At 36.3% G+C, this 23,344-nt stretch overlaps 1 protein-coding gene across 1 annotated transcript in view; it reads right to left on the bottom strand.

Annotated features, from left to right (window-relative positions):
* LOC116718581 (protein kinase C-binding protein NELL1) overlaps window positions 1–15,132 on the bottom strand; it is a 233,510-nt gene extending 218,378 nt beyond the window's left edge. The window contains exons 1-2 of the mRNA XM_032560663.1: window positions 14,825–15,132; window positions 14,254–14,382 (exon numbers count right to left, since the gene is read on the bottom strand). Of these exons, the coding sequence (XP_032416554.1) occupies window positions 14,254–14,382; window positions 14,825–14,873 (178 nt within the window). The 5' untranslated portion in view covers window positions 14,874–15,132. The remainder of the gene's footprint in view (window positions 1–14,253; window positions 14,383–14,824) is intronic.
* Window positions 15,133–23,344: the final 8,212 nt, after the last annotated feature.

Raw genomic sequence — 23,344 nt, 5'->3', positions numbered from 1 at the left:
GAACTTTTAAGACTGTAGATGACATTTCTCTGGGTGTGATAATGAGCAATGCTTAACAGGGAGCTTGCATTGCTTGATGAAAAAAAGACATTGCATTTACTTATTTTTTCAGTCAGACATTTATAAAAGTTAAATTTCAAGGAGCACAAACAGCACAGCTGGTGGTTGTACAGATCCTAAAAATACAAAAGATGAATCATTAAAGGAAAAAAGGACCAGGACTCCTGTGAAGTGAGGTTGGTCAGGAGAAACAATGTGTGGCATTATTTAGACAGTAAATAGTTCATCATGTACCGTTAGTGTGCGTACAGTATGCAAAGATAATACGACTAAATCAGTCAGAAGTTAAATACATACTTTAAAAACAAATCCTTACTAACAGATGTTGAATTTCCAGATTACTACATCCTGAAGTAGGTCAAAAAATACTTATTTTCTTAAAACACAACCAGAATTGTGCCTTTCTGTTATTTGTATTCATTTTGCTGTCGCCTCACAGCATGAGGGCCATGCTATGTGAAATTTGCATGAGCTCCCAGTGAACACAATAAACTTATCAAGGTACTCTGGTTTCCTCCAAATCTAAAAATATACAAGAAATCTTAAGTTATTGATCTTAGTTTAAATAGTTTTTTTCTTATGATGCATTTGGAAACTGTACAGGTAGTTTAAAGGCCTTCCAATCAAGTCTTAATAAATTTTGGTTTATTCTCACATTTTAGCATGTTTGCAGTAATCAAAAAAAAAAAGAAAGAAAAAAAATCCAACTCTATTGTGCTGTTTTCTGAAAGCTAATAAAATATGTTGCATGTACTCTGAAACAGGCTTCAAGCAAGTTCAACAAAATAAATTAAAAAAATAAATAGTATGTGGTAGTTTCATCCCCAACAGAAACAACTCATGTTTAAATCTGCTCCAGTCAGAGCAGAAAGTCGTTTATCGCTGTAATGCAAAACTTTTCACTGACCTCATATTCCTGCCTAGATCAGAGTCTGGACAATTATCTGTCTATTATCGTTTCCCCTTTTCTGTTTCACAGCCAGCGAAACTGGAAATCCGGTTGGTTTTTAACATGCAAGATGCATCATCAGAGCAGATACCACCACATTGTTTAGTATGGATACACTGCAAAAACATGAAATCTTACCAAGTATTTATGGTCTAGTTTCTTGTCCAAATATGTCAGTGCACTTGAAATATGACAAATTTAGAAGATATGAGCTTGTTTTAAATAAATAATTCTAATTATTTAGCAAATATTGACAGGTATTACTTTCACTGGCACATTAATTCACTTTCAGTTATTTTCAATGTTGTATACAAAGTAACCTGCCAATGGAGCTAGTACTTTCTAATCAATTTCAAGGAATTATTGACTGAAAATGTTGAGATTTTCTCAGAAAATGTTCAAATATTTTCACCACTTGAAACTTGAGTATTTTCAGTTTTGTTTTTCTAGAAAATTTCTGAGATGCTGAATTTTTCTGGGGTTTTTTCCTAGCAAATTTTTGAGTTTTCAGAAAAAATAATTCAAAGAAAATTTCTTAATTTTTTGGTGGAAATTTACTTAGCTTTTTTTGTTGTTCCTTCTGCAATTACTCTAATATGCCATCGTAAAGCACCTTAATTTGTGGTTTAGGTGAGATTTGAACCCAAATCCTTTTACAAATGAGAGCGTCGTGCTATGTTACACCAACATGTGCTGTGGTACACTAAAATGTAGCCACCCACTAACATTAACATAAACATCCAGGAGAAGAAAAACACCCAGACTTTGCCAAACTGCTCTAATCCTAACCAGGCTGATTCTTTAAATCACCATACAGAGAATTTTCTTCCTTTGGCAAGAGCCTGACGGTGTGGAGAAGAGGATGCAGCCCGTCTTCCAATACAGTATGTGCAAAGTATGACACTTGTAATGGTTTCTTGGAGAAGGGATTAGCTTCCTCTAAGTGTGCACACAGGCATTAGCGGGTGTTTTTTGATAAACATGTAACATAGCACACTGAGGTTCCCTCAACTACTAATTATACGGTGTTTACACATCACTGCTTACCATCTTTCCTCTGGTACCAGTGTCACATTTTGCAGTTTTGTGTTCTTCAAGAAATCTTGTGACTGGAAGGACGGTTTTGTAGAAAGGGATTAGAAACTCATTCTGAGGCGAGATATTAAGCTTCAAGGATAGTTTTATGTTTGACTTCAGCAACCAGAAACTTCTGAGGTGGAAGCCGACGAAAAGAAAACACAGCTCCTTATAAATGTTGACTGAATGTAGTTATTCTGATATTTGCAATGAAAGGAAGAGAAACAGAAATAGCAACTGGAGGATGTAATTTAAAAATACAGCTGAAACCAGATATTATATACACCATATAAGAAAATACACTTTTTCTTAAGATTTGTGTTGCAGAACAGAAGCAAAAGTGAGTGGAGTTATCTACAGAAAAACAAGCCTCGTCTCTACTTGGACTGAAAGGCCACTCTGAGAAAAAGTCATTACTCCAAAAGAAGCATAAAAATAGTTTGACAAAACTATTAGAAACATTTCCTGTGATCTGACAATTCAAGTTTTTGAAGAAAAATGTTCTCTCATAAATAGGAAAAATAAATATTTAATGGAAGAACATGATAAAAATGGTTATCTCTGCTGTACAGTGTAAATAAACATCTGCTTTAAACTGTAATTGTAGCACCATAAAGCATTAAATATGCATTTAAGCTTCTTTTTTTTTTAAGTCTAGTCTGAAAAACAAATAATGCTGGTAATTATGTAGATTTTTAACAGCACAAGATCAGAGCTCTGAAAAAAATCTAACAATTAATCTTTGGAGTACAATGCAGCTTCACAGCAAAGCCATTAACTAAGAAACAGAATCTTACAGTAAATGTAAAGTCTCATTCATGGTCTTGACCCAAAAAGATGATATTGTGTAGAAATTATGCAGGTTTTAAGTCAGTCTGTGACAAGATGATGATTCCTACTTCCAAATAAAAAGGGACTTGGTGTGTGGTGTGTCTAGTCAATGTCTCTGTGCTCTACTCTTAATTTAACATCAAGGGGCCAATAGAGACACGTCTGTCTCTTTAAAAGATATCACACTCATGTACGATGAATAATTCAGACTGAATAATTCCTCTGAGGTTGCTGTGAGGTGGGACCATTGTCTCGCCTCCTCTAGCAGTAGGACAGGCAGAAATCTCATGCATAAAAGATGAAAAGGTTTGATAGCCTCTGTTGGATTCGGCGACCGGGATTGCGCGCCGCAGATTTCAGAGTCGTGGCCTGGCTTAGCTGTGAACTACCCTCAGCCTCTCGGGCCCAGCTGCATGGGGCTCCCTCAGCAATATCTGTGCCACTTGCAACCCAGCTCTTCTCTGCAGTCAGATGGAGGGTGTGGGGGGGGGAGTTATAAATAGCAACAACATGGATGCAGGAGAGACTGAGACCTCACAGAAATTTCTCAGTTTCCAGACAGCTCTGACGAATCACGCAGAAGCTTCACTGAAGATACTTTTTTCACTAAAACTGTTTTAAACAGCCGTACTCCTGGTGTATCCATGTTTATCAAGATTTCCAAAATATGTCGTCACCCATTTCTCCTCCGTAAGCCGCCTACTGTGTAATTTTAGTGTATCCTAGGCAATTAAGTGCTAATTCGATCTCATTAATGTGCCTTTTTTTCTTTTCTATTTCGTTACCTGCAGCTTAGCTCCATCCTGGAGAGAACGGACAGATCCATTCAAGTGGAGCCAAACCTTGTGACGACCCGATCGCCTGACATGAGCATGATAACATTTAACTTGAGCGCATCAAAGATTGGCATGTTTCGACTTTCTAAAAGAGGAACAGCGTGCACAGCGCTGATATCCTCAGAAAAAAAAAGGGAACCCGCCGAGATTCTTGGCTTGTCTTGTTAACCCTCCAACATTCCTGGTTACACAGGAAACACCTGCATGTCTTATGATAATATAAGGGCAAAAATGTGTGGTTTAGGCGTTTGTGCATCGATTATGTGCCAGCAAACCACTAGAGAAAACATATCTGGCCATCAATACTATCATAAATTCAAACTCCTCAGCAGAGATGATGGATTAAATCACAGCTAATATAAAAATAAGCCTGAAAGTGTTCGTATTGATCGAAACGCTAACTCTGTCTTGACAAGGACAGACCATCAGAAGCCTAGAAGTGGGTAAAACACCACTTAATCTATTAGGAGAAAAATTGCTGACAATGTAGACTTTTTAAAGAGGCATCAAAACGTGAAGGATAGAAAAAACCCAGTCATTATAAAAAAAGGGTTAATTCAAATAAGAATGGTTACAAACTACATTATCCTATTCCTATCGTTAAACCATAACTAATTGTCATTTTTTATTCTTTCAAAAGGGCCGATATGTCAAATTTATGTGAGCTTTATGTCTGAATCATGGAGAAACATTTTGATGGCACGCTGAAGGTGAAGTGTCATAGAAAGTAGGAGCTTCTTAAAGACAGTTCAATTTCAAGACATCAAATTGCAAAGTCAAATTTCTTTCAAGTTATATTTGACACATGCAACATTTTTATGACTAACAGTTACTTTATTGTGCTGTAAGATGGCACCGTGTGCCTCCAAAATACATAATACCAAACTTAAGGTACATTTTTGGGAGTATTAAAGGGAATAAACAAGTGGATGAAAAAATATGTTTTGTGCTACATGCAAATATCCAAGTGGTTATACCTGAATTAAATCTAAATCTAACTCAGCTCTTTACTATTAATCAATAAAAGCAGTCATATTTTTGCTAAATAATGGCAAATTAACCTTTAATTCCTTTTGCGTTTTTGCCTGAACAGATCTTTGAGCCTGCAGACATCGGCCCCAGGATACTCAAAGATTATTGAAAGTCTGACACTCTGTCCTTCACACTCATTTTTGTAGAACCACCGTATTAAGCTCCAAGACTTTAAGAATTCTTCAAGACAAACATTCGATCAACCAGCAACCCCCCGACAGCGGCTCCACTCAGGGAGAGTTTCTCTCAGAAAGGGTTCAACTAATCTCTACTGCTAACCCCAAAAACATTTATACCTTTTCAACTCTTTCACATTTTGTAAAGTTAAAATCACAAAGTTCAATGCGTTTCAGAGTAGGCAAGCAAACACCAAGTAATGTATTTTTGTGAATTAGAAGAAAAATGACTGCAGAAGCTCTGAATGCCTCAAGGGGTTGTTAAATAAGAGTTGTGGTGAAAAATATGTTCATTAAGACCAAAACACACAGAGACAGGTCAGGGATAAAATTGTGAGATGTTGTGGGGGTTTTTTTTATCCTAACTCTGTTTTTAACTCATACAAAAAGCCTTGTTTGAGCAATCATCTGAAAATGTAATGGAAGGTCAATGTAGAGAAAAGGCTAAATAAGTAGTATTACTTACAGTTGTCCACAAGATACTTAGAAGAAAGTAAACATGTGCAAGAAGGTACTCTGCAGAGATTAAACCAGAATGTAACTTTTTACATATATGGAGAATATTCTACAGAAGATTAACATTGCAAGACAGCCAGTGGTGAAACATGATGGTGGCAGCATCATCGTGTATGAGGACAACAGATGGAGCTAAACACAGAGTTATTGTAAAAGCAAAACTATAGAGGCTGCAAAAAAAGTTAAGAGTAAAGCATTTTTACGTTTTGGTATCAGTAAAACTCTACAACTTTATCAGAATGAGAATTTGTAGCGCAACTTATAAATTTACAGTCACTAACACTTAAGTTTCTCTTTCTTAGTTTCAGTCGTTCACACTGCCTTTAAAAGGTAGCAAAAGGTTGAGGCCATCTACAAATACACAGCATATTTTCAAGAATTTTATGAGTGAAAAATTCTGAAAATCTTGTATCATTTTCAAAAGATTTCTGCCAGTTTTTACTCAGCTCAACAGTGGACTGTTCAGTCAGATAGACCTGCCACAAACAGCAGCCAGAAATTAATAAGTTTTGTCTTGTTTGTTTTTTTAACACATGCAGGATCTGGTCAGATAAAAAAAAAAAAAAAAAACATCCAAGCTGCAGCTGAATAATCCCTGATGGCTCCAAAAGGACAGTAAGGAAAACATACTGCACATAATTAGGGAAGCTGCTGCAGCATGCAGTGTTTGCAGACAGTAATCATTGTTAACTCTGTGCCCCATCTTTGTTAAGACTTTGAAACTTTTTAGGATCAGTAATATAACTTAAAACACAACACTGTCTAAAATGCTTTTCTTAAACATCCTTGCATGATTCATGTACCTTCTTTATCTTCAATAAATAAATTAACTTTCAATTCTCATGATTAGTGCATTTCTCAACTCTGCTGTTTATACATGTATGAGTTTTCCCATCCTGATTGCTTTTTAAACAACTGTAATAGAAAAGAGGAAAAAAAGTAGTTTTAACTTCTACTTTAAGCCCAGGTGGAAAGTGATAGAGATCTTGCTGTTGGAGAAAAGGCGAACTGTGAATTCCCTCTACGCCCATGTTGGTCTCAGCTCCATTTACTCATCTCATGTGTAAATAATTTGGCGTCTCTGTTTGTTCTTCTGTGATTAACTTATTTCCTGGAAAGGCTGATAGCAAAAGCCAATGTTTTCTACTGAAGCTTTGAAAATAACTGTTGCCACAAGCAACGTGTTCTTCCTCTGCACTTTACTGGAGGTGGACTCGAAATAGCCCAAACAAGCAAAAACAGGTCGATTAGATGGTTTGCTTTATTAATAGTAGAAGCATTCACAGCTAGTCATTGGTGCAAGGGGAACAAATTAAATAAAAAACAAGGTGCAAACATTATGACTTTTTTCAAAATTTTCTTTTGTGCCTTAATTATGTTTGACAATTTGTAGAACTCCTTCAAACCATAAAGTAATGCGACACCTTTAGTTTTTGTGCCACAGTTTGGTTTGAAAATCGAATCATTAGTTCATTTAGATTCTGTTGAACCAGTGACTGAAAAGAGAAAACATGAAATTAGCCACTGCAAGTGAAATTAACCTGCTTTTCCCACCTGCAGCAGTCAATAAAAGAACTAAAACGCAAGACGAAATGTGTCACACGGCTGATTTATGGTGTCCGTTCCTTCCTAATGCTAACTTGCTAATTAGATACCATTAAGATGTTGAGATGAAAACTAATGAGTCCAATCTGTAACACTGCTGTACAAACCACAGACCAGAAAAGAGATTGAAAAATATTCCACTAAGGTGGAAAATATTTTAATAAATTATAAATTCACAAAAATTACAATGTGGAGGCTCAGCATGATCCCATTATCAAGAGACGATGATGAGCCTGACCCAGTAGAGGTTCAGTCCTGTAGCTCATACCTGCTGGTTTGTCAGAATCATCATTTAGTCCAGAGGTGTCTGAACTTTTTTCTACTGGGACCAAAAATGAAGCCTCAAAAGTAATCACGGGTCAAAAAAAATAAAAAATAAATCTGATAAAGTAGCTTGATATTTATTGCAAAGACAGAACTTGAAAGAGATTTTTATGACAGTGTATGAAGGCCACTGTGGACAGAATTTAAAAAAATTAATAAATAAAAAATCTTAAGGTTTTTCCATTAAGTATTTAATCTTCACAAAAAGACTTTTTTACTCAGACAAATCTGCATTTTCACACTTTATGTAAATTAAACATCAAGATGTAGCACATCGCTAATGAGCTACATCTTGATCTGATTGTATATTCACATTAAAACCAAAGAAATGAAATACAGGAAAACAAACGAGGTTGTGAACACTTTTTCCTGCTTTCAACAAATTGTATTCAAGAAAAATAAAGTTAGTCTGATGTGGGTATCAAAATTATGTTATTTAGGTTTTAATACGACATTGAGCAAAACAAGAATGGTTGGTTGAAAACAACAAAAATTAACTGATTAGTGAAGCATGTATTTAATATTTTACGTCCAAAGAAAATGTCAGTTTTTTTGCTGGGATTAATTAATTTCTTTCAAGGGATTAATCCAAAACAGATTATGAAATGTGCTTTCATATGTTAAATTACTAATTGTGAATAATTATTGTGCATCTTTATCTTATCTAATGTAAGTTCAAACAGACTGTCACACTGTCTCATTAGTAGATTAATTTTTTTCAAACTTCTAAAAATAACGTATTTCTGCTGTCATAACATCCATGTTTCTCATTAAACAGAGTTGTTCCTTTACTATGAGTTTAATTAGGAAAAGCTTACAAATATGGTGGCCATTTAGGAGTAGATCAGTGTTACAAATTATTATTTAGGCTGTTAAGTTAACCTTTTCTTGATCTGCCAAAAACCTCCAAATGTGCTTCTCATTAAGTATGATTGAGAAATAAAGGTGTTAAAACGTCAGCGTTTGTCTAATTAACCTAAATTTGTTTCATTTGGTGATAATGAAGTTTTCAATATTTTAATTTGTTGAATGGGTTTGTGAATAACTGAATTTGAATCCGTCTATACATTATTGTATTGATTATATTTTTCTGTTTATAAATCAAACTTCTTTTTTAAAGTGCCTTGAGATGGCATTTGTTGTGAATTACATCCAAGTAAATAAAATTCACTAAATCGAATTAAATTAATGCATACATCCAGATACAAAGCAACTTTAAGTTATTTGTAGGAATCTTAAAAGTTGCAACTTTTATAATAAGCAACGAGAAAATATTCCTTTATAAAGTTGGAAGTTGCCCTGTATAGCCAAGCGTTTGTGTATTTTTTGTTGAACATACATTAAGTGTATACTGATACATGTAACTCGTGCTTCAGAATAGAAAAACACATCCATCTTTGATCTCTGTTGCAGGTAATTTTTTTGTTTGATGTACAGTTTACACGCAACAGTAGGCTTATTATTAACAGGGACAACAAGCAAATATAACAATGCAGGGGTATAGTGCGGGTTTTGCTTTTAATTATGTATGAAAAAAATTGACTTGAATCAACAGGAGGGTATATTAGACGTTAATTACAAACCCTTTTTGTAGTCAGTTATGTGTTAAGCATAATTGACCTAAAAGGCTGAGGAGGCGTACTAAAAGATTTCACAGAATCAAGATCAAAGCTGCACTTGTTACCATTTAACACTAATGATTCTGTGCAACAGCCGGTGAAGAGCAGAGGGATATACACTGTCCAGAAATATTGAGCTCAATTCGATGCTACAAACTACAGTTTTGAAAGCTCTTTAATGTCCAACAGTTGATTTTACAGAATGCACAGCATGGAACTGCGTTGTGACTCCTAAACCCATCCTGTCACCCTCACCATGTACCCTATTTCATGATCAGAGGTCACTTTGTAGTAAGCTTTACTTAACCTGTGTGTCAGATATGAAGATGCACATAAGAAGGAAAACACAGAGCCATTTTGGAAGATAATACAGTTCTGGAGAGATGGAAAGACTGGAAATGACTGAACGATTGAAAAAAAAAAAAAACTGCACTATTACAGGCTTTTTATACTAAAGTGGTACAAGGCCCCTTGATACAGGCTGTTGTGTCAGCAGTAGCGCTGTGTTTTGCACGTCAAAAACGCAGCCAACACCTTAAGTTAGACACGTGAACTTTGAAGTTAGACTTCTGATATAGAGCTTCAAAACAAAAAGACAAAAGAAAAGCTCTAGATGCAGTGGGAGGAGCCTCATCCCTTTTTTCCCCCTCTCACTGAAAAAACAAAATCAAGTATTTTTGGTCTACTTTCTAGTGTAAATATTTTACACTTGAAATAAGACAAGCTAACTTAAGAGTAGCTTTTCAGTAAGATATAGAGGCTTGTAAATAACTTCTCAATATTGATGGAAGATTTCTAGTTCCATTGCATATAAATTAACTGATAACATGAGACAAATATCTTGTTATAAGTTAAATTATCTGCCAATGGAGCAAGTACTTCTTCATCAGTATTAAGGGATTATTTACTTAAAACAAGCCTGTATATGTTTTGCTAAAAGTTACTTGTAAGTTAGTTTTGTTTTATTTCAAGTGTACCAAGATATTTGCTCTAGAAACTAGGCGAAAAATACAAAATACTTGGTAAGATTTTTGTTTCTGCAGTGATCCGTCTCTTTGTACAATGGCAGATGAAATATTGAGTGCCTTTATTTGCTGAAAGCAAATATGTCTCTGCACCATGTTTGGATTCACTAGAGGTGTTGAGAGTTTTGGAAGGCAACAAGGATCGCTTTCATCGCTATTTTCATCTCATCTGAGCCCAGTTTGATGACCTGTTAATCTGCATCGGTGCCTGCATCTCCTGGCAGGACACCAACGATGGATTTTCTAACCCCAAAGTTGGCCATACTGGACACACATCAAATGCTCAAAACACTTCAAACATGTCCCAAATTGACATACATTGAATGTTAAGCAGACCCTCAAATCGCGCTCTGTCTGAACGCAGCACAAGTCAGATCTGTTTCCAGTTAGCTTTGGACTCTGAGAAGTTTGTATTTAGTCAAGCATTGTGTTCATAATCTTTATGGACAGAATTTCTAGGTGCTGTCAAGGTGCTGAGTGTTTCCAATTTGGTGGTCTCAGGATTAGATCCCAGCTTTTCACAGACGATGTGGCTCTGTTGGCTTCATCAGGTCATGATCTCCAGCTTTTGTCAGATCAGTTCGCAGCCACACTGGACCACCACCAGAAAAGGGTAGAGTGCCCTCTTCAGGTTGGAAATGACATCCTGCCCCAAGAGGGGAGTTTTAGTATTTTAGTGTCTTGGTTCATAAAGTAAAATTGGAGGTTGGTTTGTCTGCGGTGAAGTTATGTCAAGCATGATATGTCGGCAGTTTCAGTGAAAGTAACAAGGTTTTTCCTCCATAAATGCTAATGAATCAATACTAGAGTCCTTACAGAAAAATATATCATAGTATGAGGCCCTAGCACCTGTTTAAATTGAAGCTATATACTCTTTACTAAAATGAATCTGGCAGTACCAAAATGCCCCCACAGGAACATAAGAACAAACGATAATCACCACTTCTTTAAATCTAAAGCAAAGCCAGGACCAAGGCTGGTCTGAGCAATGAGGCTGACATTCTGGGCTGCAACCTGGAATAAGAATATAGGTCAGGCTTCATATGGAAAAAAGAAAATCTTTATTCAGTATATAGGATCTTTCAGCAATGTAAGCAGTTCTGTTACATTTATCTGCAAAAGGCAAAATAACAAATATGCAAATATCTTAGCAATTAGCTGAGCTTTGTTCAATGCCTTCAGCACAGTGGGAGAGTTGAAATATTTCCATTTCTTTTAGTGCTTACATTGGATCACAAGTTCAGAGAAGGTCCTATTAAACAGGGGGTCACTGTTCACATTATGAGTTCAGAAAGAACAGAAATAAATGTTAAAAAATCATCCTCGTGCTCTCTAAAAAAAAGGAAGTTTGATAGAACAGAAAATATTTTGAGTGATATTATAGTCAAAAAGTCATTAAGCTACAATTTTAGTTTTTTTCCTTTGCCAAAATAGCAGCTTTAGCCAGATGCAACACTTTTAATGAAACCATGCTACTGGTTTTATTGAAAAATCTCTATATGTATAATAGTCACCATCTGGGATCTGTGTACAATGAGCCCACAGCATTTATTGCAAGTTACACTGTAACACTCACATTCAGAGTCAGTATCCCACATCATAGATTTCCCTCATATCATTTAGCTCTAATTTCTGTTAACCTTTTTTAATGCTGCATGCACAGAATATTAATGCATTTTTACTTAGTATTTATGCATTTGGGAACACAATTCAATAGTATAGAGGAAGGGAATGATGATTTGTTTTACAAATGCAAGTCTGAAAGGTCCAGCAGGCATATGCATTTAGTCTCATGAAAGCTGATGCCCCTAAATAGAATCCAACATAACAAATTGAGTCCATAATCTTAGTGCATTTACAACTGTTCTGTAAAGACATTTATTCCATTGGAGAACATAGAATAAACGAGGATCTTAAAGTTTAAAGCACTGCCGTTATAAAACAAGATCCTAAGTCTCTTGCAGAAAACTGTTCAAGTCATTATTTGAAAATAAAACGGGTTTTACACTGATGCAAACCCACCAAGACAATCTAACTAAGAACACCAAACAAGGATAAAATTAATCAAATATATTGCTGGATGGATCTGCAGATCTCTAAAGCATAGATGGAAAAATGTTGACCAAAAAAAAAAAAAAAAAATCCATCAACAATTCCAATAAAAATCAAGGTTTATGCTCATAAGTCAAAATGTGAATATTAGTAATTTAGTCAGGCCACAAAAACAATAAGAGTGCATCCTGTTGTGTCCTGTTCCAGTGTAAATGTATTATAATAATAAGACACCAACTTAGAAGTAACTTTTCAGCTAGACTTAGAGGCTTGTTTTAAGTAAATAATTCCTTATTTATATTAAAAAGTACTAATTCCATTCCCAGATAAATTAACTAATATCAAGGGGAAGTTATAAGTGAATTAATATGCAAATGGAGTAAGTTTTTTTCATCCCTATAAAAGAATTATTGACTTAAAACAACTTTCTATATCTTGCTGAAAAGTTACTTGCAAGTTAGTTTTGTCTTAATTCAAGCATCCTAAGATATTTGCTCTAGAAACTAAACCAAAAATACTTGGTAAGGTTTTGTGTTTTTGCAGTGATTGCAAACACCAGCTCTACAACAGGACGCACTGCATGTTTAACTATGTGGTTACGGTGCTTTGAAATATCAATCACCTTTTTTTAAGTAATGAAATATTTATGGAACTTCAGCTGGTGTCGCTTAGCGGAGCAATCTGGGTTACCAAGCCATGACAGAAGCAGAGACTGTATAACTGATGTATTAACTAGGTCACAACATAAGCAAGTCCAGTATTCCCAGTTGGACTACCCTGCTGTTTCCCCTGCTATCTGGCTGCTGCACAAACTCTTGGATCCTGGAAACTGTCAGGAGAAAAGGTTGGAGGAGGGGAGGGGCTGTGTGTATGAACTAAGTGAGAGCAGTTGTGTGTCCCTGGTGGTATTGAGTCCAGAATCTTGGACAGCTTTACATCAGTAGAGCTGGCCAAGCAGCCCGGTCTTCATTTATGTAGAGCCAGTGGCGTACTGAGCCAAGCCCTCCAGAAAATAAAACTACTGCACACCCACACACACACCCACACCCACACACACACACAGATCTGTGAAGTCCTTATCATTAGCATTGCTCTTACCTGTAGCAGACAGATGTCATATCACATTGAGTTTGTAGAAATAAAAAATCTCCACACAAGCAGCAGAGGACTAAGAATAAGTCGGATTTAAAACAACTGAAACTGCTGATGTTGCAGCTCTCAGATTTGAACAGATAGTAAACAAACATGTTCACAAAAGATCCCCGTTATGCTTATGGCTGTTTTGTGAGTTTTACAAAAACAAAGAATTGGTAGAGGCTGCTGACATTTTCAGTCAGTCGGCGCCTCAGTCTAACTTTGCCAAGAGTCGAGCAAACTTTGATTTTTGCATCAGGCTGTCAAGTTTTGCACATTCAGCAGACGATCAAAAGTCAAACAAAATAAATCTTTTTTTGTGAGTTTGTTGCATTAAAACTTACATTATTTTTAAAACGTTGTGACATCTTTTAATTAATGGAACAATTTCTCTTTGGAGAACTCCTCTCTTTATATCCAAAGACTCCATCTCTCTCCTCTCTGAATGAAATACCCTCATTGTGTCCTTCCACTCTCCATCAACTCTGCCTGTAGTTTCAAACCTGCTCTGCAACCTTTCATAGAGTAGAAAACCCACCATTCAAAAGAAAAACTACTTAAAACACAAAACCAGAGGAAAAATGTCATTTCATCCTTTCCTCCCCTCCAGGGCTTTAAACAGTCTGACCACATGCTGTGCACCCTTCATTATGCTCACAATAAAACGCAGCTGATAGCAGCTATATGCGGCCAGTTGCTGGGATTACACAGAAGAAAGCATTAGAAACAATCACAGTGTGGTGGAAATCCAAGGCAGACTGCGCGCTCAAGTGTGTCCAGAATGACTCTGAGCATCTGCCGCCTCGGACAAATTAAATGTGGAGTAATTATGAGTGGAGGCTCCCCGGAGTTGTCTGACTCAACACACTCCGACACCAAAAGGTGTGGCGCTGCGTGGGTTTGCTCTCACTAATTAACAAAACCGAGAGCGTGCAGGAGCGCGCACGGAGCCACGGAATAAAAATAATGTTCCTTCAACTTGAGTTACGCGTCTTGCAGAGAAATGTGGGTCGTTACCTCGGAACAGGAAGGCTTTGCTGCCGTTGTGAAGTCCAGCCACTTGGGTAATTCCATAAGTGGCATTTGCCAGGTCAAGTTCGCTGATTATATCAATCTGGTAGTCTTGATCTGATCCGAAACCAAAAGCTGAACAGAAAGAGAGATGAAGGTTAGGGAAACGAATCTAATTATGAACGAATACAGAGTTAAAAAAACAAACAAAAACATTCATTACAAAAACAAAATCTGTTATCAAGTCTCTTTTGGAGCAAGTTGCGCAGTGGTTATGTAGATACTTTGTTCGTATCGCTGCACCTCCTGCCTGCAGTCGTCACCTGTGCTCTCCACGGGCTGTAGGTGCACCGCACATTAAAGGTGCAGGTAGAAGGTTTCATCTGTTACTCTGTCAGTTCTGTCGCTATTTTCCGCAGGTAACTTATGCAACACACAATAATCACTAAATCCAAAGACGCTGAGGGAAATCTTAACTTGGTCAAACATGCACAGCGGAGAAAGAGACCAAAAATGTAAAGAAGCTCAAGTTAAAACAAAATCCCTCACTGCGGTCAAGCATTTTTCGTGCGCTCACCTGGTTTGGTGAAAAGGAAAAACAACAACAGAGCTACGTAAATATCCATCTGTGCCGGAGTTGCGTTGTACAGAGTCCGCGAGTTGTGCGCTCCGCTGTGAATCCACACCAGCCAACAACTCTGGTCCGTCTGGCGCTGTGCGCTGTTCACACCTCGTCTGGATGTAGATGAACGGAGGAATGGTCCACGGCGCGAGCGCAGGGGTTCCCTACCGGAAAAAAGCACGCGACGATTTAATGTTTGCACGCGTCTGATCGATCTCCGCGCGGCACAAGAAGGCAGAAATGTGCGCTCTTTACTCCAGATGGAAAACAACCAGACTGCAGTTAGAGATTCCGGCTGTAAATGCTACTATCAACCCGGGCTGTCCCCCCGTTCAGACGGCAGAAAGTTCCGGTTTTGAAGGTGAGAAAGGAGGTTTGAAGTAAAACCTCGGAGTGGAGAGTGTGGGAAATTATCTCAGTGATATGTGGATTTCTCCTTTTTCTTATACGTCTTTAAAAAATGATCAAAGTTTCAGATTTCACAACTCTAACTCACTTTTCTTGGGCAATATCTGAAGGTGGAATTTATTTCCTGATCAGTTCCCTCAGCTCCTGAATCTGCCTAATTGTCTTTCCTCCTCTCCGTCGTCTAACAGCCAGGGGATTTTCACCGCTGCTCCATCCTTCCTCCTCTTGTGGCCTGTCCTTATTGTGAACCATTAATCATACTCCTACTCATCCCTACCTCTAATTTGTGTACATCGTCAGGTTGTCTGGGTTACCTTCATGCACACAACAGGAACTGTACATGTAGATACATTAACATTGATAAACTTAGTTTGCATTACATGTACCGTAACAAATAAACGCAATTTAAGTTGGAGCCCCATTCTTTTCTTTATAGAACATTTTATTGTCATTGTACATTGATTACATTTCTGTAAAAAAAAAAAGTTTCAGATCCTACAAATTTTCTAGAAACAATTAGATTGGAGCTCAAAAAGTAAAAAATTTTGGACTTTTGAAACTCAAAAATGTGTTTTTCTAGAAAATTTTTGACTGTTCAAGCTCAGAAATTCTCACTTCTCAGATTTTTCTAAAACTGAGTTTTTTTCGTGGACATTTACTCCCCCCCCCCCCCCAGAATTGCCCTAATACGTCGCCGTAGTTGTACACAATGAACGGCATAATTTCTGCTTTGGGATGCAGGTCACTACTCCAGACTCTCAAATTAGATTGTAAACAACAGCAGGATTCACATGGAGGCCAAATCACTGATCCAGAGCTAAACAAAAAAAAGAAGGTAGCATTATTTGGAAATTGAGGCTTCTCAGGAGCTCAAACTGGAGATTTAATTGTTTCAAGGCAATCTGTAAGATTTGCAGGCAGCATAAGTTCTGCTTTTCAGACTTTTAATAAGTACAAAACAACACAAATCAAATGTTCAGCTCAAAGCTGCCTGACTCTTTAAGCCTTCTATTATCTCTTTAAAGATAACAGCTGAATCATATAAAAATCAGAATTTATTCGTATTGTTCTGAGTTCATTACTGATTCTTTTCTCAGTAGTGTCTTTCCAAACAATGCCTGATTGACATTTCTATACAAATGAAGCTCTAAGTTGCTCCCTGCTTCATTCAGGGAACAAGTTAGTGCCTTACAAAAATGTGCACAACCCTTGAGTCACATTACAAACCTTTTGTGTTTTACATGTGTCAAACTCAAGGCTCGGGGGCCAAATCTGGACCGCCATAACTTTTTATGTGGCCCTCTACAGGGCCACATAAATAAAATCAAAGCAGTTTTTATCTGTGTACTGTCAAATTACATCAATTACGGAAATTAACACAATATCAACAGATCCTGCATCCTTTCACACAAGCGAGTTCAATGCAAATTTCCAACAAAATGGTCAAAACCAGTCGACTTAAGTGATGCAGGTGGCAGTATTTCTAAAACTTTACTTACAAAATCTTGAGTTTTAGTACATGATCAATGTGTGGATTAAGAAAAACTCATCACACAAGTGCAAATAGGCAAACATTTCTGCTGTATTATAAAACACAAAGTTCTACATAAGTAAAATGTTGAAAAACAGTGTGTTGTTTGTATCCAGCCAACTGTTAATCTACCAAGACATGGTAAGTCATTAAGAGCTTTAATCAGACAAAACTCTGGCACCAATGGAAAACTTAATATGAAGGAAGCTAAAAGATGTTTTGGTGGTAGTGTCATCATGCAATGACAGGTGAAACTGGTCAGAGTTGATGGGAAAGAGGATCAAAATACAGAAAGTCTGTCAATCCGCAGAAGATTTGGGACAGCCGAAAAGATTCAAGTTCCTGCATGCGTACATGCAGCCAGAGGCACAATCAAACGGCTGAGTGCAGCAAAATGTAGTGTTGAAAAACTACTCCAGCTGAGATAGAGTTTACATTATTGAAAAATAATGAAGACTTACCAAAAAATTAAGCAGGGGGAGCAGGACAAGGAATGGAGCAGGTAACAGAAGAATGCAACAATAAACAGCAAATACCAGTGAGGTTTTATGATGATGCAGTGTAGATCATGACAAAGGAACCTCATGAACTAATCAGAGAAAATGTGGTTCACCTGTGGCTGGGAGGAAGCAGGAAAGTGGAGAGAAGGATGGTATTTAACACGGGTGGAGCTGAACTAAGACTCGAAGAGAAAAAAAGTCAAAAAGGAAAAAAAAAACAAGAGATATAGAAACACCCCAACACAAGAACAATCTGATATAGCAACACTGTTTGAACAATGATGAGTACAGAAGACTGAAAATGGCAAAACATATTGAACACAAACTAATGATCAACTTACAGACAAAAGAAAACCAAAACACAGAAGGAATTGTGACATTGTCAGTAAAATACACTGAGGTTTGTATTTTAGAATATTTTTGCAAGCACTGTATGGTTAGTGAATAACTGTCCAGCATTAAAGCCATAAGATGACTCCAATAAACTATTACACTACTAAGTGCTTATGACAAACTGCTTGTTGTGTTAACCGCCTGTCCTTTAATCTAATTTCTGATGTATTTAATCTTTCTATAGTTGGTCATAATGCTTCAATTTGAACATTGCTGTTGCAACTTTGCTTCGCTCACTACCCCAGGTTTGTTTGTGGTAGCATTATGTTGCAGTTTACATCTATGTTTATGTTTTAGAAGCTAACACTTCTGGATCTTTGGATGAGTATGAATGTTTCTTTTGTTTCAAGGTGCATTTCTGTTAAATTGTTTTTCTTTTTTACTCACCATTGTTTGTCCGTTTACATGCCACAGCCAGGTGTGTGGGAGGGGCCAGCCCAGCATTTCCTGCTTTGTATGATGTCACTGATTACATCACTGGGTTCTACCAAATGGACAGTTTTCTTTTTGTATTCTTTGTTTTCTATTTTCCTTTAAAGTAACCTTTTAAGTTGCCCTTGTATTAAATGTTTTATTTTGCAGACAATTTAATTATGTAGATGAGTTTGTAAATTTGATTAAGAATATTATTCCTGTTTCTCTGTTTAGATTTTGTTGTTCTGTTATGGTGTGGTCTAATGAAGTGCAGGTGTGTTGCCAATTTGGTATAAGATGTCAGATGCTGGGAAAAAAAGGAACCTGTATTTAAAGTATATATGTATGTATGTGTAGGCGTGTGCACGCCTACACATACATACATATATGTATGTGAGTGTGTATGGATGTGAATTTGCACATTCATGCACACCATTGAGGTGTGTATTATTAAATTCTATCTGAAATCATTGATGACCACACTCCAGTCCAGTAGGTGGCGGTAAATGCACCTTAAGTTGGTTGCCATTCGCCAATAAAACGCAAAAGAAGAAGAAGGGGAAAAAAAAAAAAAAAAAAAAAAGAAGCTAAACAATAAAATTCACCAGAAGAACATAGAACTGGTGGTTGACACTGTTTTTGTTAATTAGGCGTGTCAGACTTCAAGAGATTTTTGAGCAACAGAGATTAGACTAAAATCATTTAGTAGGTTTTTCTTTTGTTGTGGAAAAATAAATCCTTCTGGACAGAGACTCCACCTGTGAGATGTCTTTTTCTAAGAATAATCTTCAGTATTGTCAGTCAAATAGCTGGAAATAGACTCTGAGACTTGACATAAATACAGACAGCCATGTTTGATCAAACCTCTTTTGCCAGATGCATAAATCTTGCATTCATATGGAACCAGCTTCATGTTTTTTCTGGTATTTTTCTTTAGACTTTATGTGAAGATGTGTGGTGCTTATGTGTCCTGAATATGTATAAATGCAAGTTTTGACCAATATATTTAGAGTTTTATGCATCTAATCCCTAGATGTGCTGTTGAAGTCTAAATCACCTGTTAGACGTTTCAGAGTGACAAATGTGGGATTTATTATTTCAATGTTCATTTGCATAAAATGAAACAATTTAAAAGTCACTTTTGTCATTCAGCAAGCAGGTTTTAAAGAATTTAAATGGCTGTATGATGTAGGTAGGAACCCATGGGAGGTTATATATCAAATTTAATGTCAATGTTTCACCTTAAATGAAATGTTGAGAAACAAACACTGAAAAGAAATTTTACTGTGCACAGTCTGATTAAAGCAAGATTAGAATGAATATGAAGTGAAGAAACAAGAAAACCAATTAAGGAAGCAAAAATGCAAGAATCAACAACAATCAAATGTGATTTAGTTGCATTTATTTAAAGGTTGGAAAGTGGTGACACTACCAGTCACTTTGTGATAAAATCTGCTGCCCGTTGTCTCATCAGGAAAGAGAGAAGTTAGATATAAATTGACCCACACAGAAGTGACCTCAGCATACTTTGTCTTGTTAGACGAGTGAATTCAAAGACCAAAGTTCTGACTTTTTGGTAGTTTTAAACTTAAAGAAGCTGAAACAGTTTTGTCGCTGATGAGGTTCAATTTCATTCAGCTGCACTTTCATATTGTAGATTTCATCCAGTATATAGATATGAATATTCTAGATGAGCTCTAGCTATGAACACACTGATAAATCTGCCACAGTAATTTAAGTTTTACAAACTGAATTTTACTTAGGATGTACAAAGTGTCCCTAGAGGAATAAATCCTGACAATCCTTTGATATCCAATAAAAACTCTGCATGTTTACAATAACATTCTTTTGCATGGATCCCATATAAAAAGTCTATTATTTTATTATTTACTAAATTAAATGGTCAGTTTGGAAATTAAAATGTAGCTATCATACATTCACAGAGATGAAATTGCTATAAAAACTATTCAAATTCATCAAATTCTATATTTTATGTTGGGACAAACAAAAACTTCAATGTGTCTTATTGTGATTTTGCATTAAGGGTCAGGGGTCAAAAAGAAGCACAAACCTTAAATATGGAGTATTTAGCAACCAAACAGGATTAATATCTAATAAAATTTGCATACTTGGTTATTGTTTGATACTTGAGCTTCAAATAACTTTTGCAGTGCATCATGGGGCAGTGACTCCTGTAGAGAATTATCCGTTTTCCATGATGTATGAGGTTAAAGAAGAGTCAGTGTGTTGTATTCATGAATTCAATTTATTATTACCAAAATACAGCTGCTCCATTCTGACATGCCACCTTTAGGAGGTAACAGACAAAATGGCAACCAAGAACAGTTTGTGATCTCCTTTGTTAGCCTCTATCTAAGCTATGCCCCAAAGAGGGCGTTCCCTAGTGTGTCATTTTCCTCTACCCATAGCTCTCATTTGCATTTCCTAACATGTCATTTCCTTTAGGTGCTTAGCAACTAGCTAACAGAGATAGAAGGAAAACACATAATTTATTTATTCTCAACATTCCTATCCACATCCTTGTATTCGCAGAGGTATGGGACCACAGCCGCTTGTGAATAACTAAAATCCGTGAATACTTGAGACTCCCTTTAAAAATGTTTATAGCTGCCTATTTTAATAGCTAAAACACAAAATATACGTTAACATGCATTAATATCAACAGCGGATATTCTGTTGAATAGTTTTAAACAGATCACATTAAGCAACTTTTCACGAATAATTTGGAGGTACATTCCACTGAGAAATGCACGATTTGGTGAATACTGAACCACAAATTCACAATATGTGAAAATATTTCATGTTTCAGATTACAGATGCCAATTTTCCTGCATTTAGTGAATAGATTCAATTCCAATTTTTAGGGTTACAATTAAATTCAGAAATGATTATTGATTCAGAAATATTTTTTTCTGAGATTCTGATTAAATTATGAGACTGTCAGGTTTTTTGTTTTTTTTATTAAAACAATTCTATAAGGTTCCCTGTGTTGAATCCTTCTTAACAGCAAAGTTGGACAAAGTTGACCAGAAGACAGTTTAAGCTAAATTGCGGAAAATGAAAAAGATCCTGTAAGAGGATGCAAAAGACTCCAGGTTCACATTCCAGCAGAAAAACATACAGCCACATGTTCTCACACTCTCTCCATTTAATCTCAATGAGCTTGAATGATTTGGCTGAGAGGAATGAGCAAAACTAGGTTTCAAGATGTGCCAGTTAGATAAAGGCATCCGTTGATATCTCACAACTTTAATTGCATTGAAAAGTGGCTTTGCAGCGTATTGAATCACAAATGCTAAATATAAATTCACAGCACATTTTCAGTTCCTCCTTCGTGAAAACAACATAAGACCATGTAACCTTTTCCTTCAGTTTCACAATCGTCGACTACTTTGAAGGAATAACGGGAAAGGATTCATGTTTTAGATTTAACTGGTTCAACACACCAGAGCCAAATGATGGCTCATTACCATGCCTCTGCAGAACTTGATGACATGCTGAGGAGGTAATTCAAGCATCTGAATCAACTGTGTTGAAGCAGGAACAAATTTAAATCTTGCAGGATACCAGCCGTTGAGGGCTGGAGTTGAACACCCAGATTTAAATGCTTTAATGCTTTTCTGCAATAGAAATTGATATAGAAAGACAATTTGTGTCACATAATCATATGAGCACTAGAGGATTAGGGCCACTGAAAAAAGGATTATGACTTCAATCTTCTGAGAAAAAAAATCTGAATTCTGAGATTAAAGTCAAAATTCTGAGAAAAAAAAAAGACTAAACTCAAAATTCTGAGAAAAAAAGCCAGAATTCAGAGAGTTTTTCTTTCTTTTCTGTGGCCCTAATCCTCTTCCACAGATATCTAAAAAATAGTTTATGCTCTTGACAATAGAAGCATAACTTTAGAAGCTACATTTGAACTACTATAACTCAAGGTCAATTTAAATTATAATTTCCTCTTTTTCGACAAAATAACTCTTCTTGCAACAAGTAACAAAGACAGACTTGAACGAATTGTATATTGAGTGTAATTAGGGATTGAGCTTCCAATGAGCACGATTTGTGGGATGGTTGCCTGAATATTGCAGCACAGAGAGTAGAGGCACACAGTGCTGTCCTGCTGTGTGTGCTGAAAGCCCATCATTACCCATTAATCACAGTGTTAAAGCTCCCTATGTAACGGCCAAATTTGTAGTCTTCTGGTCGCACCATGGATGTGGTTTCATGTGGGCCACAGTACGGCAGACGGACAGGGACTACTACTTTCTGAAACCACAAAGAGGTCGAGTACATTAAAGCAAACTTTCTCTTTTACTACCTTGTGGAAAAGTTAGATATAAAACTTTAAAATAGGAATACAAAATATCAGTGGCAACGTCTATACTCCATTAGTTTCCATTACTCGAAATTAGCTACAAATAGCAGAAAGTTAATGAGAACCATTAAAGAGAGCAAGTTAAGGAGATTTAATTTTGTTTTCTTTTGGACATCTAATAATGAATAACAAGCTCAAGTAATGTAAGATGTTTTAAAGCTATTGTGTGGGATCACATAAGTAATCTCAAAAAGCATTAAGCTGAGATGCAGACAAACAAAACTTTACAGGCATGTTGGTGGTAAATAAATCTTAAAGCAAAGGCGGGGAATTCAGATGAAATTAATACATAGTACATCTGAACAGAAAGTGCTATTAAGTTTTGAAAACACAAGAGTAATATGGGAGAAAGCATATTACACAACACAGAGTATGTATAAGAAGGGTAAAAATGAAGAGTATTTTAAAAACAGACAAAATATGCAACAAAACATGCAATGACAATGAAAAGCAACAGAATCAAAATACAACAAAGTCTAGAGACCACAGCGTATCAACCTGCTGCACAAAATGTCTAAAGCAACTTGTAAAAAAGTCCTAATTTTCTTCTCTGTTTCTGAATATATGAGAAATGGGGAAAATATTGGCAGAAAGACAAATGTTGGTGTTAATGTAGAAGTGATGCTCAACATACCAAATCAAAATTAATTGGAACCAAAGAATCATACATTTTATATTTCTGAAATCCTTAAAACATCCAATTTGGTACTAAAAGCAAGCCGTACAAAGGAACTGTTTTTCTTTTCTTAAGCCGCATAATAATTAATGACTGAAAGCGTATAATGTTAAGTAAAATGCTACATTCTGAGGTTAAGCCTGGTTTACAAAAGAAC

The sequence above is a fragment of the Xiphophorus hellerii genome, chromosome 4 (assembly GCF_003331165.1).
Source record: "Xiphophorus hellerii strain 12219 chromosome 4, Xiphophorus_hellerii-4.1, whole genome shotgun sequence".
Classification (NCBI taxonomy): domain Eukaryota; kingdom Metazoa; phylum Chordata; class Actinopteri; order Cyprinodontiformes; family Poeciliidae; genus Xiphophorus; species Xiphophorus hellerii.
This window is presented reverse-complemented; position numbering and strand designations above follow the sequence as displayed.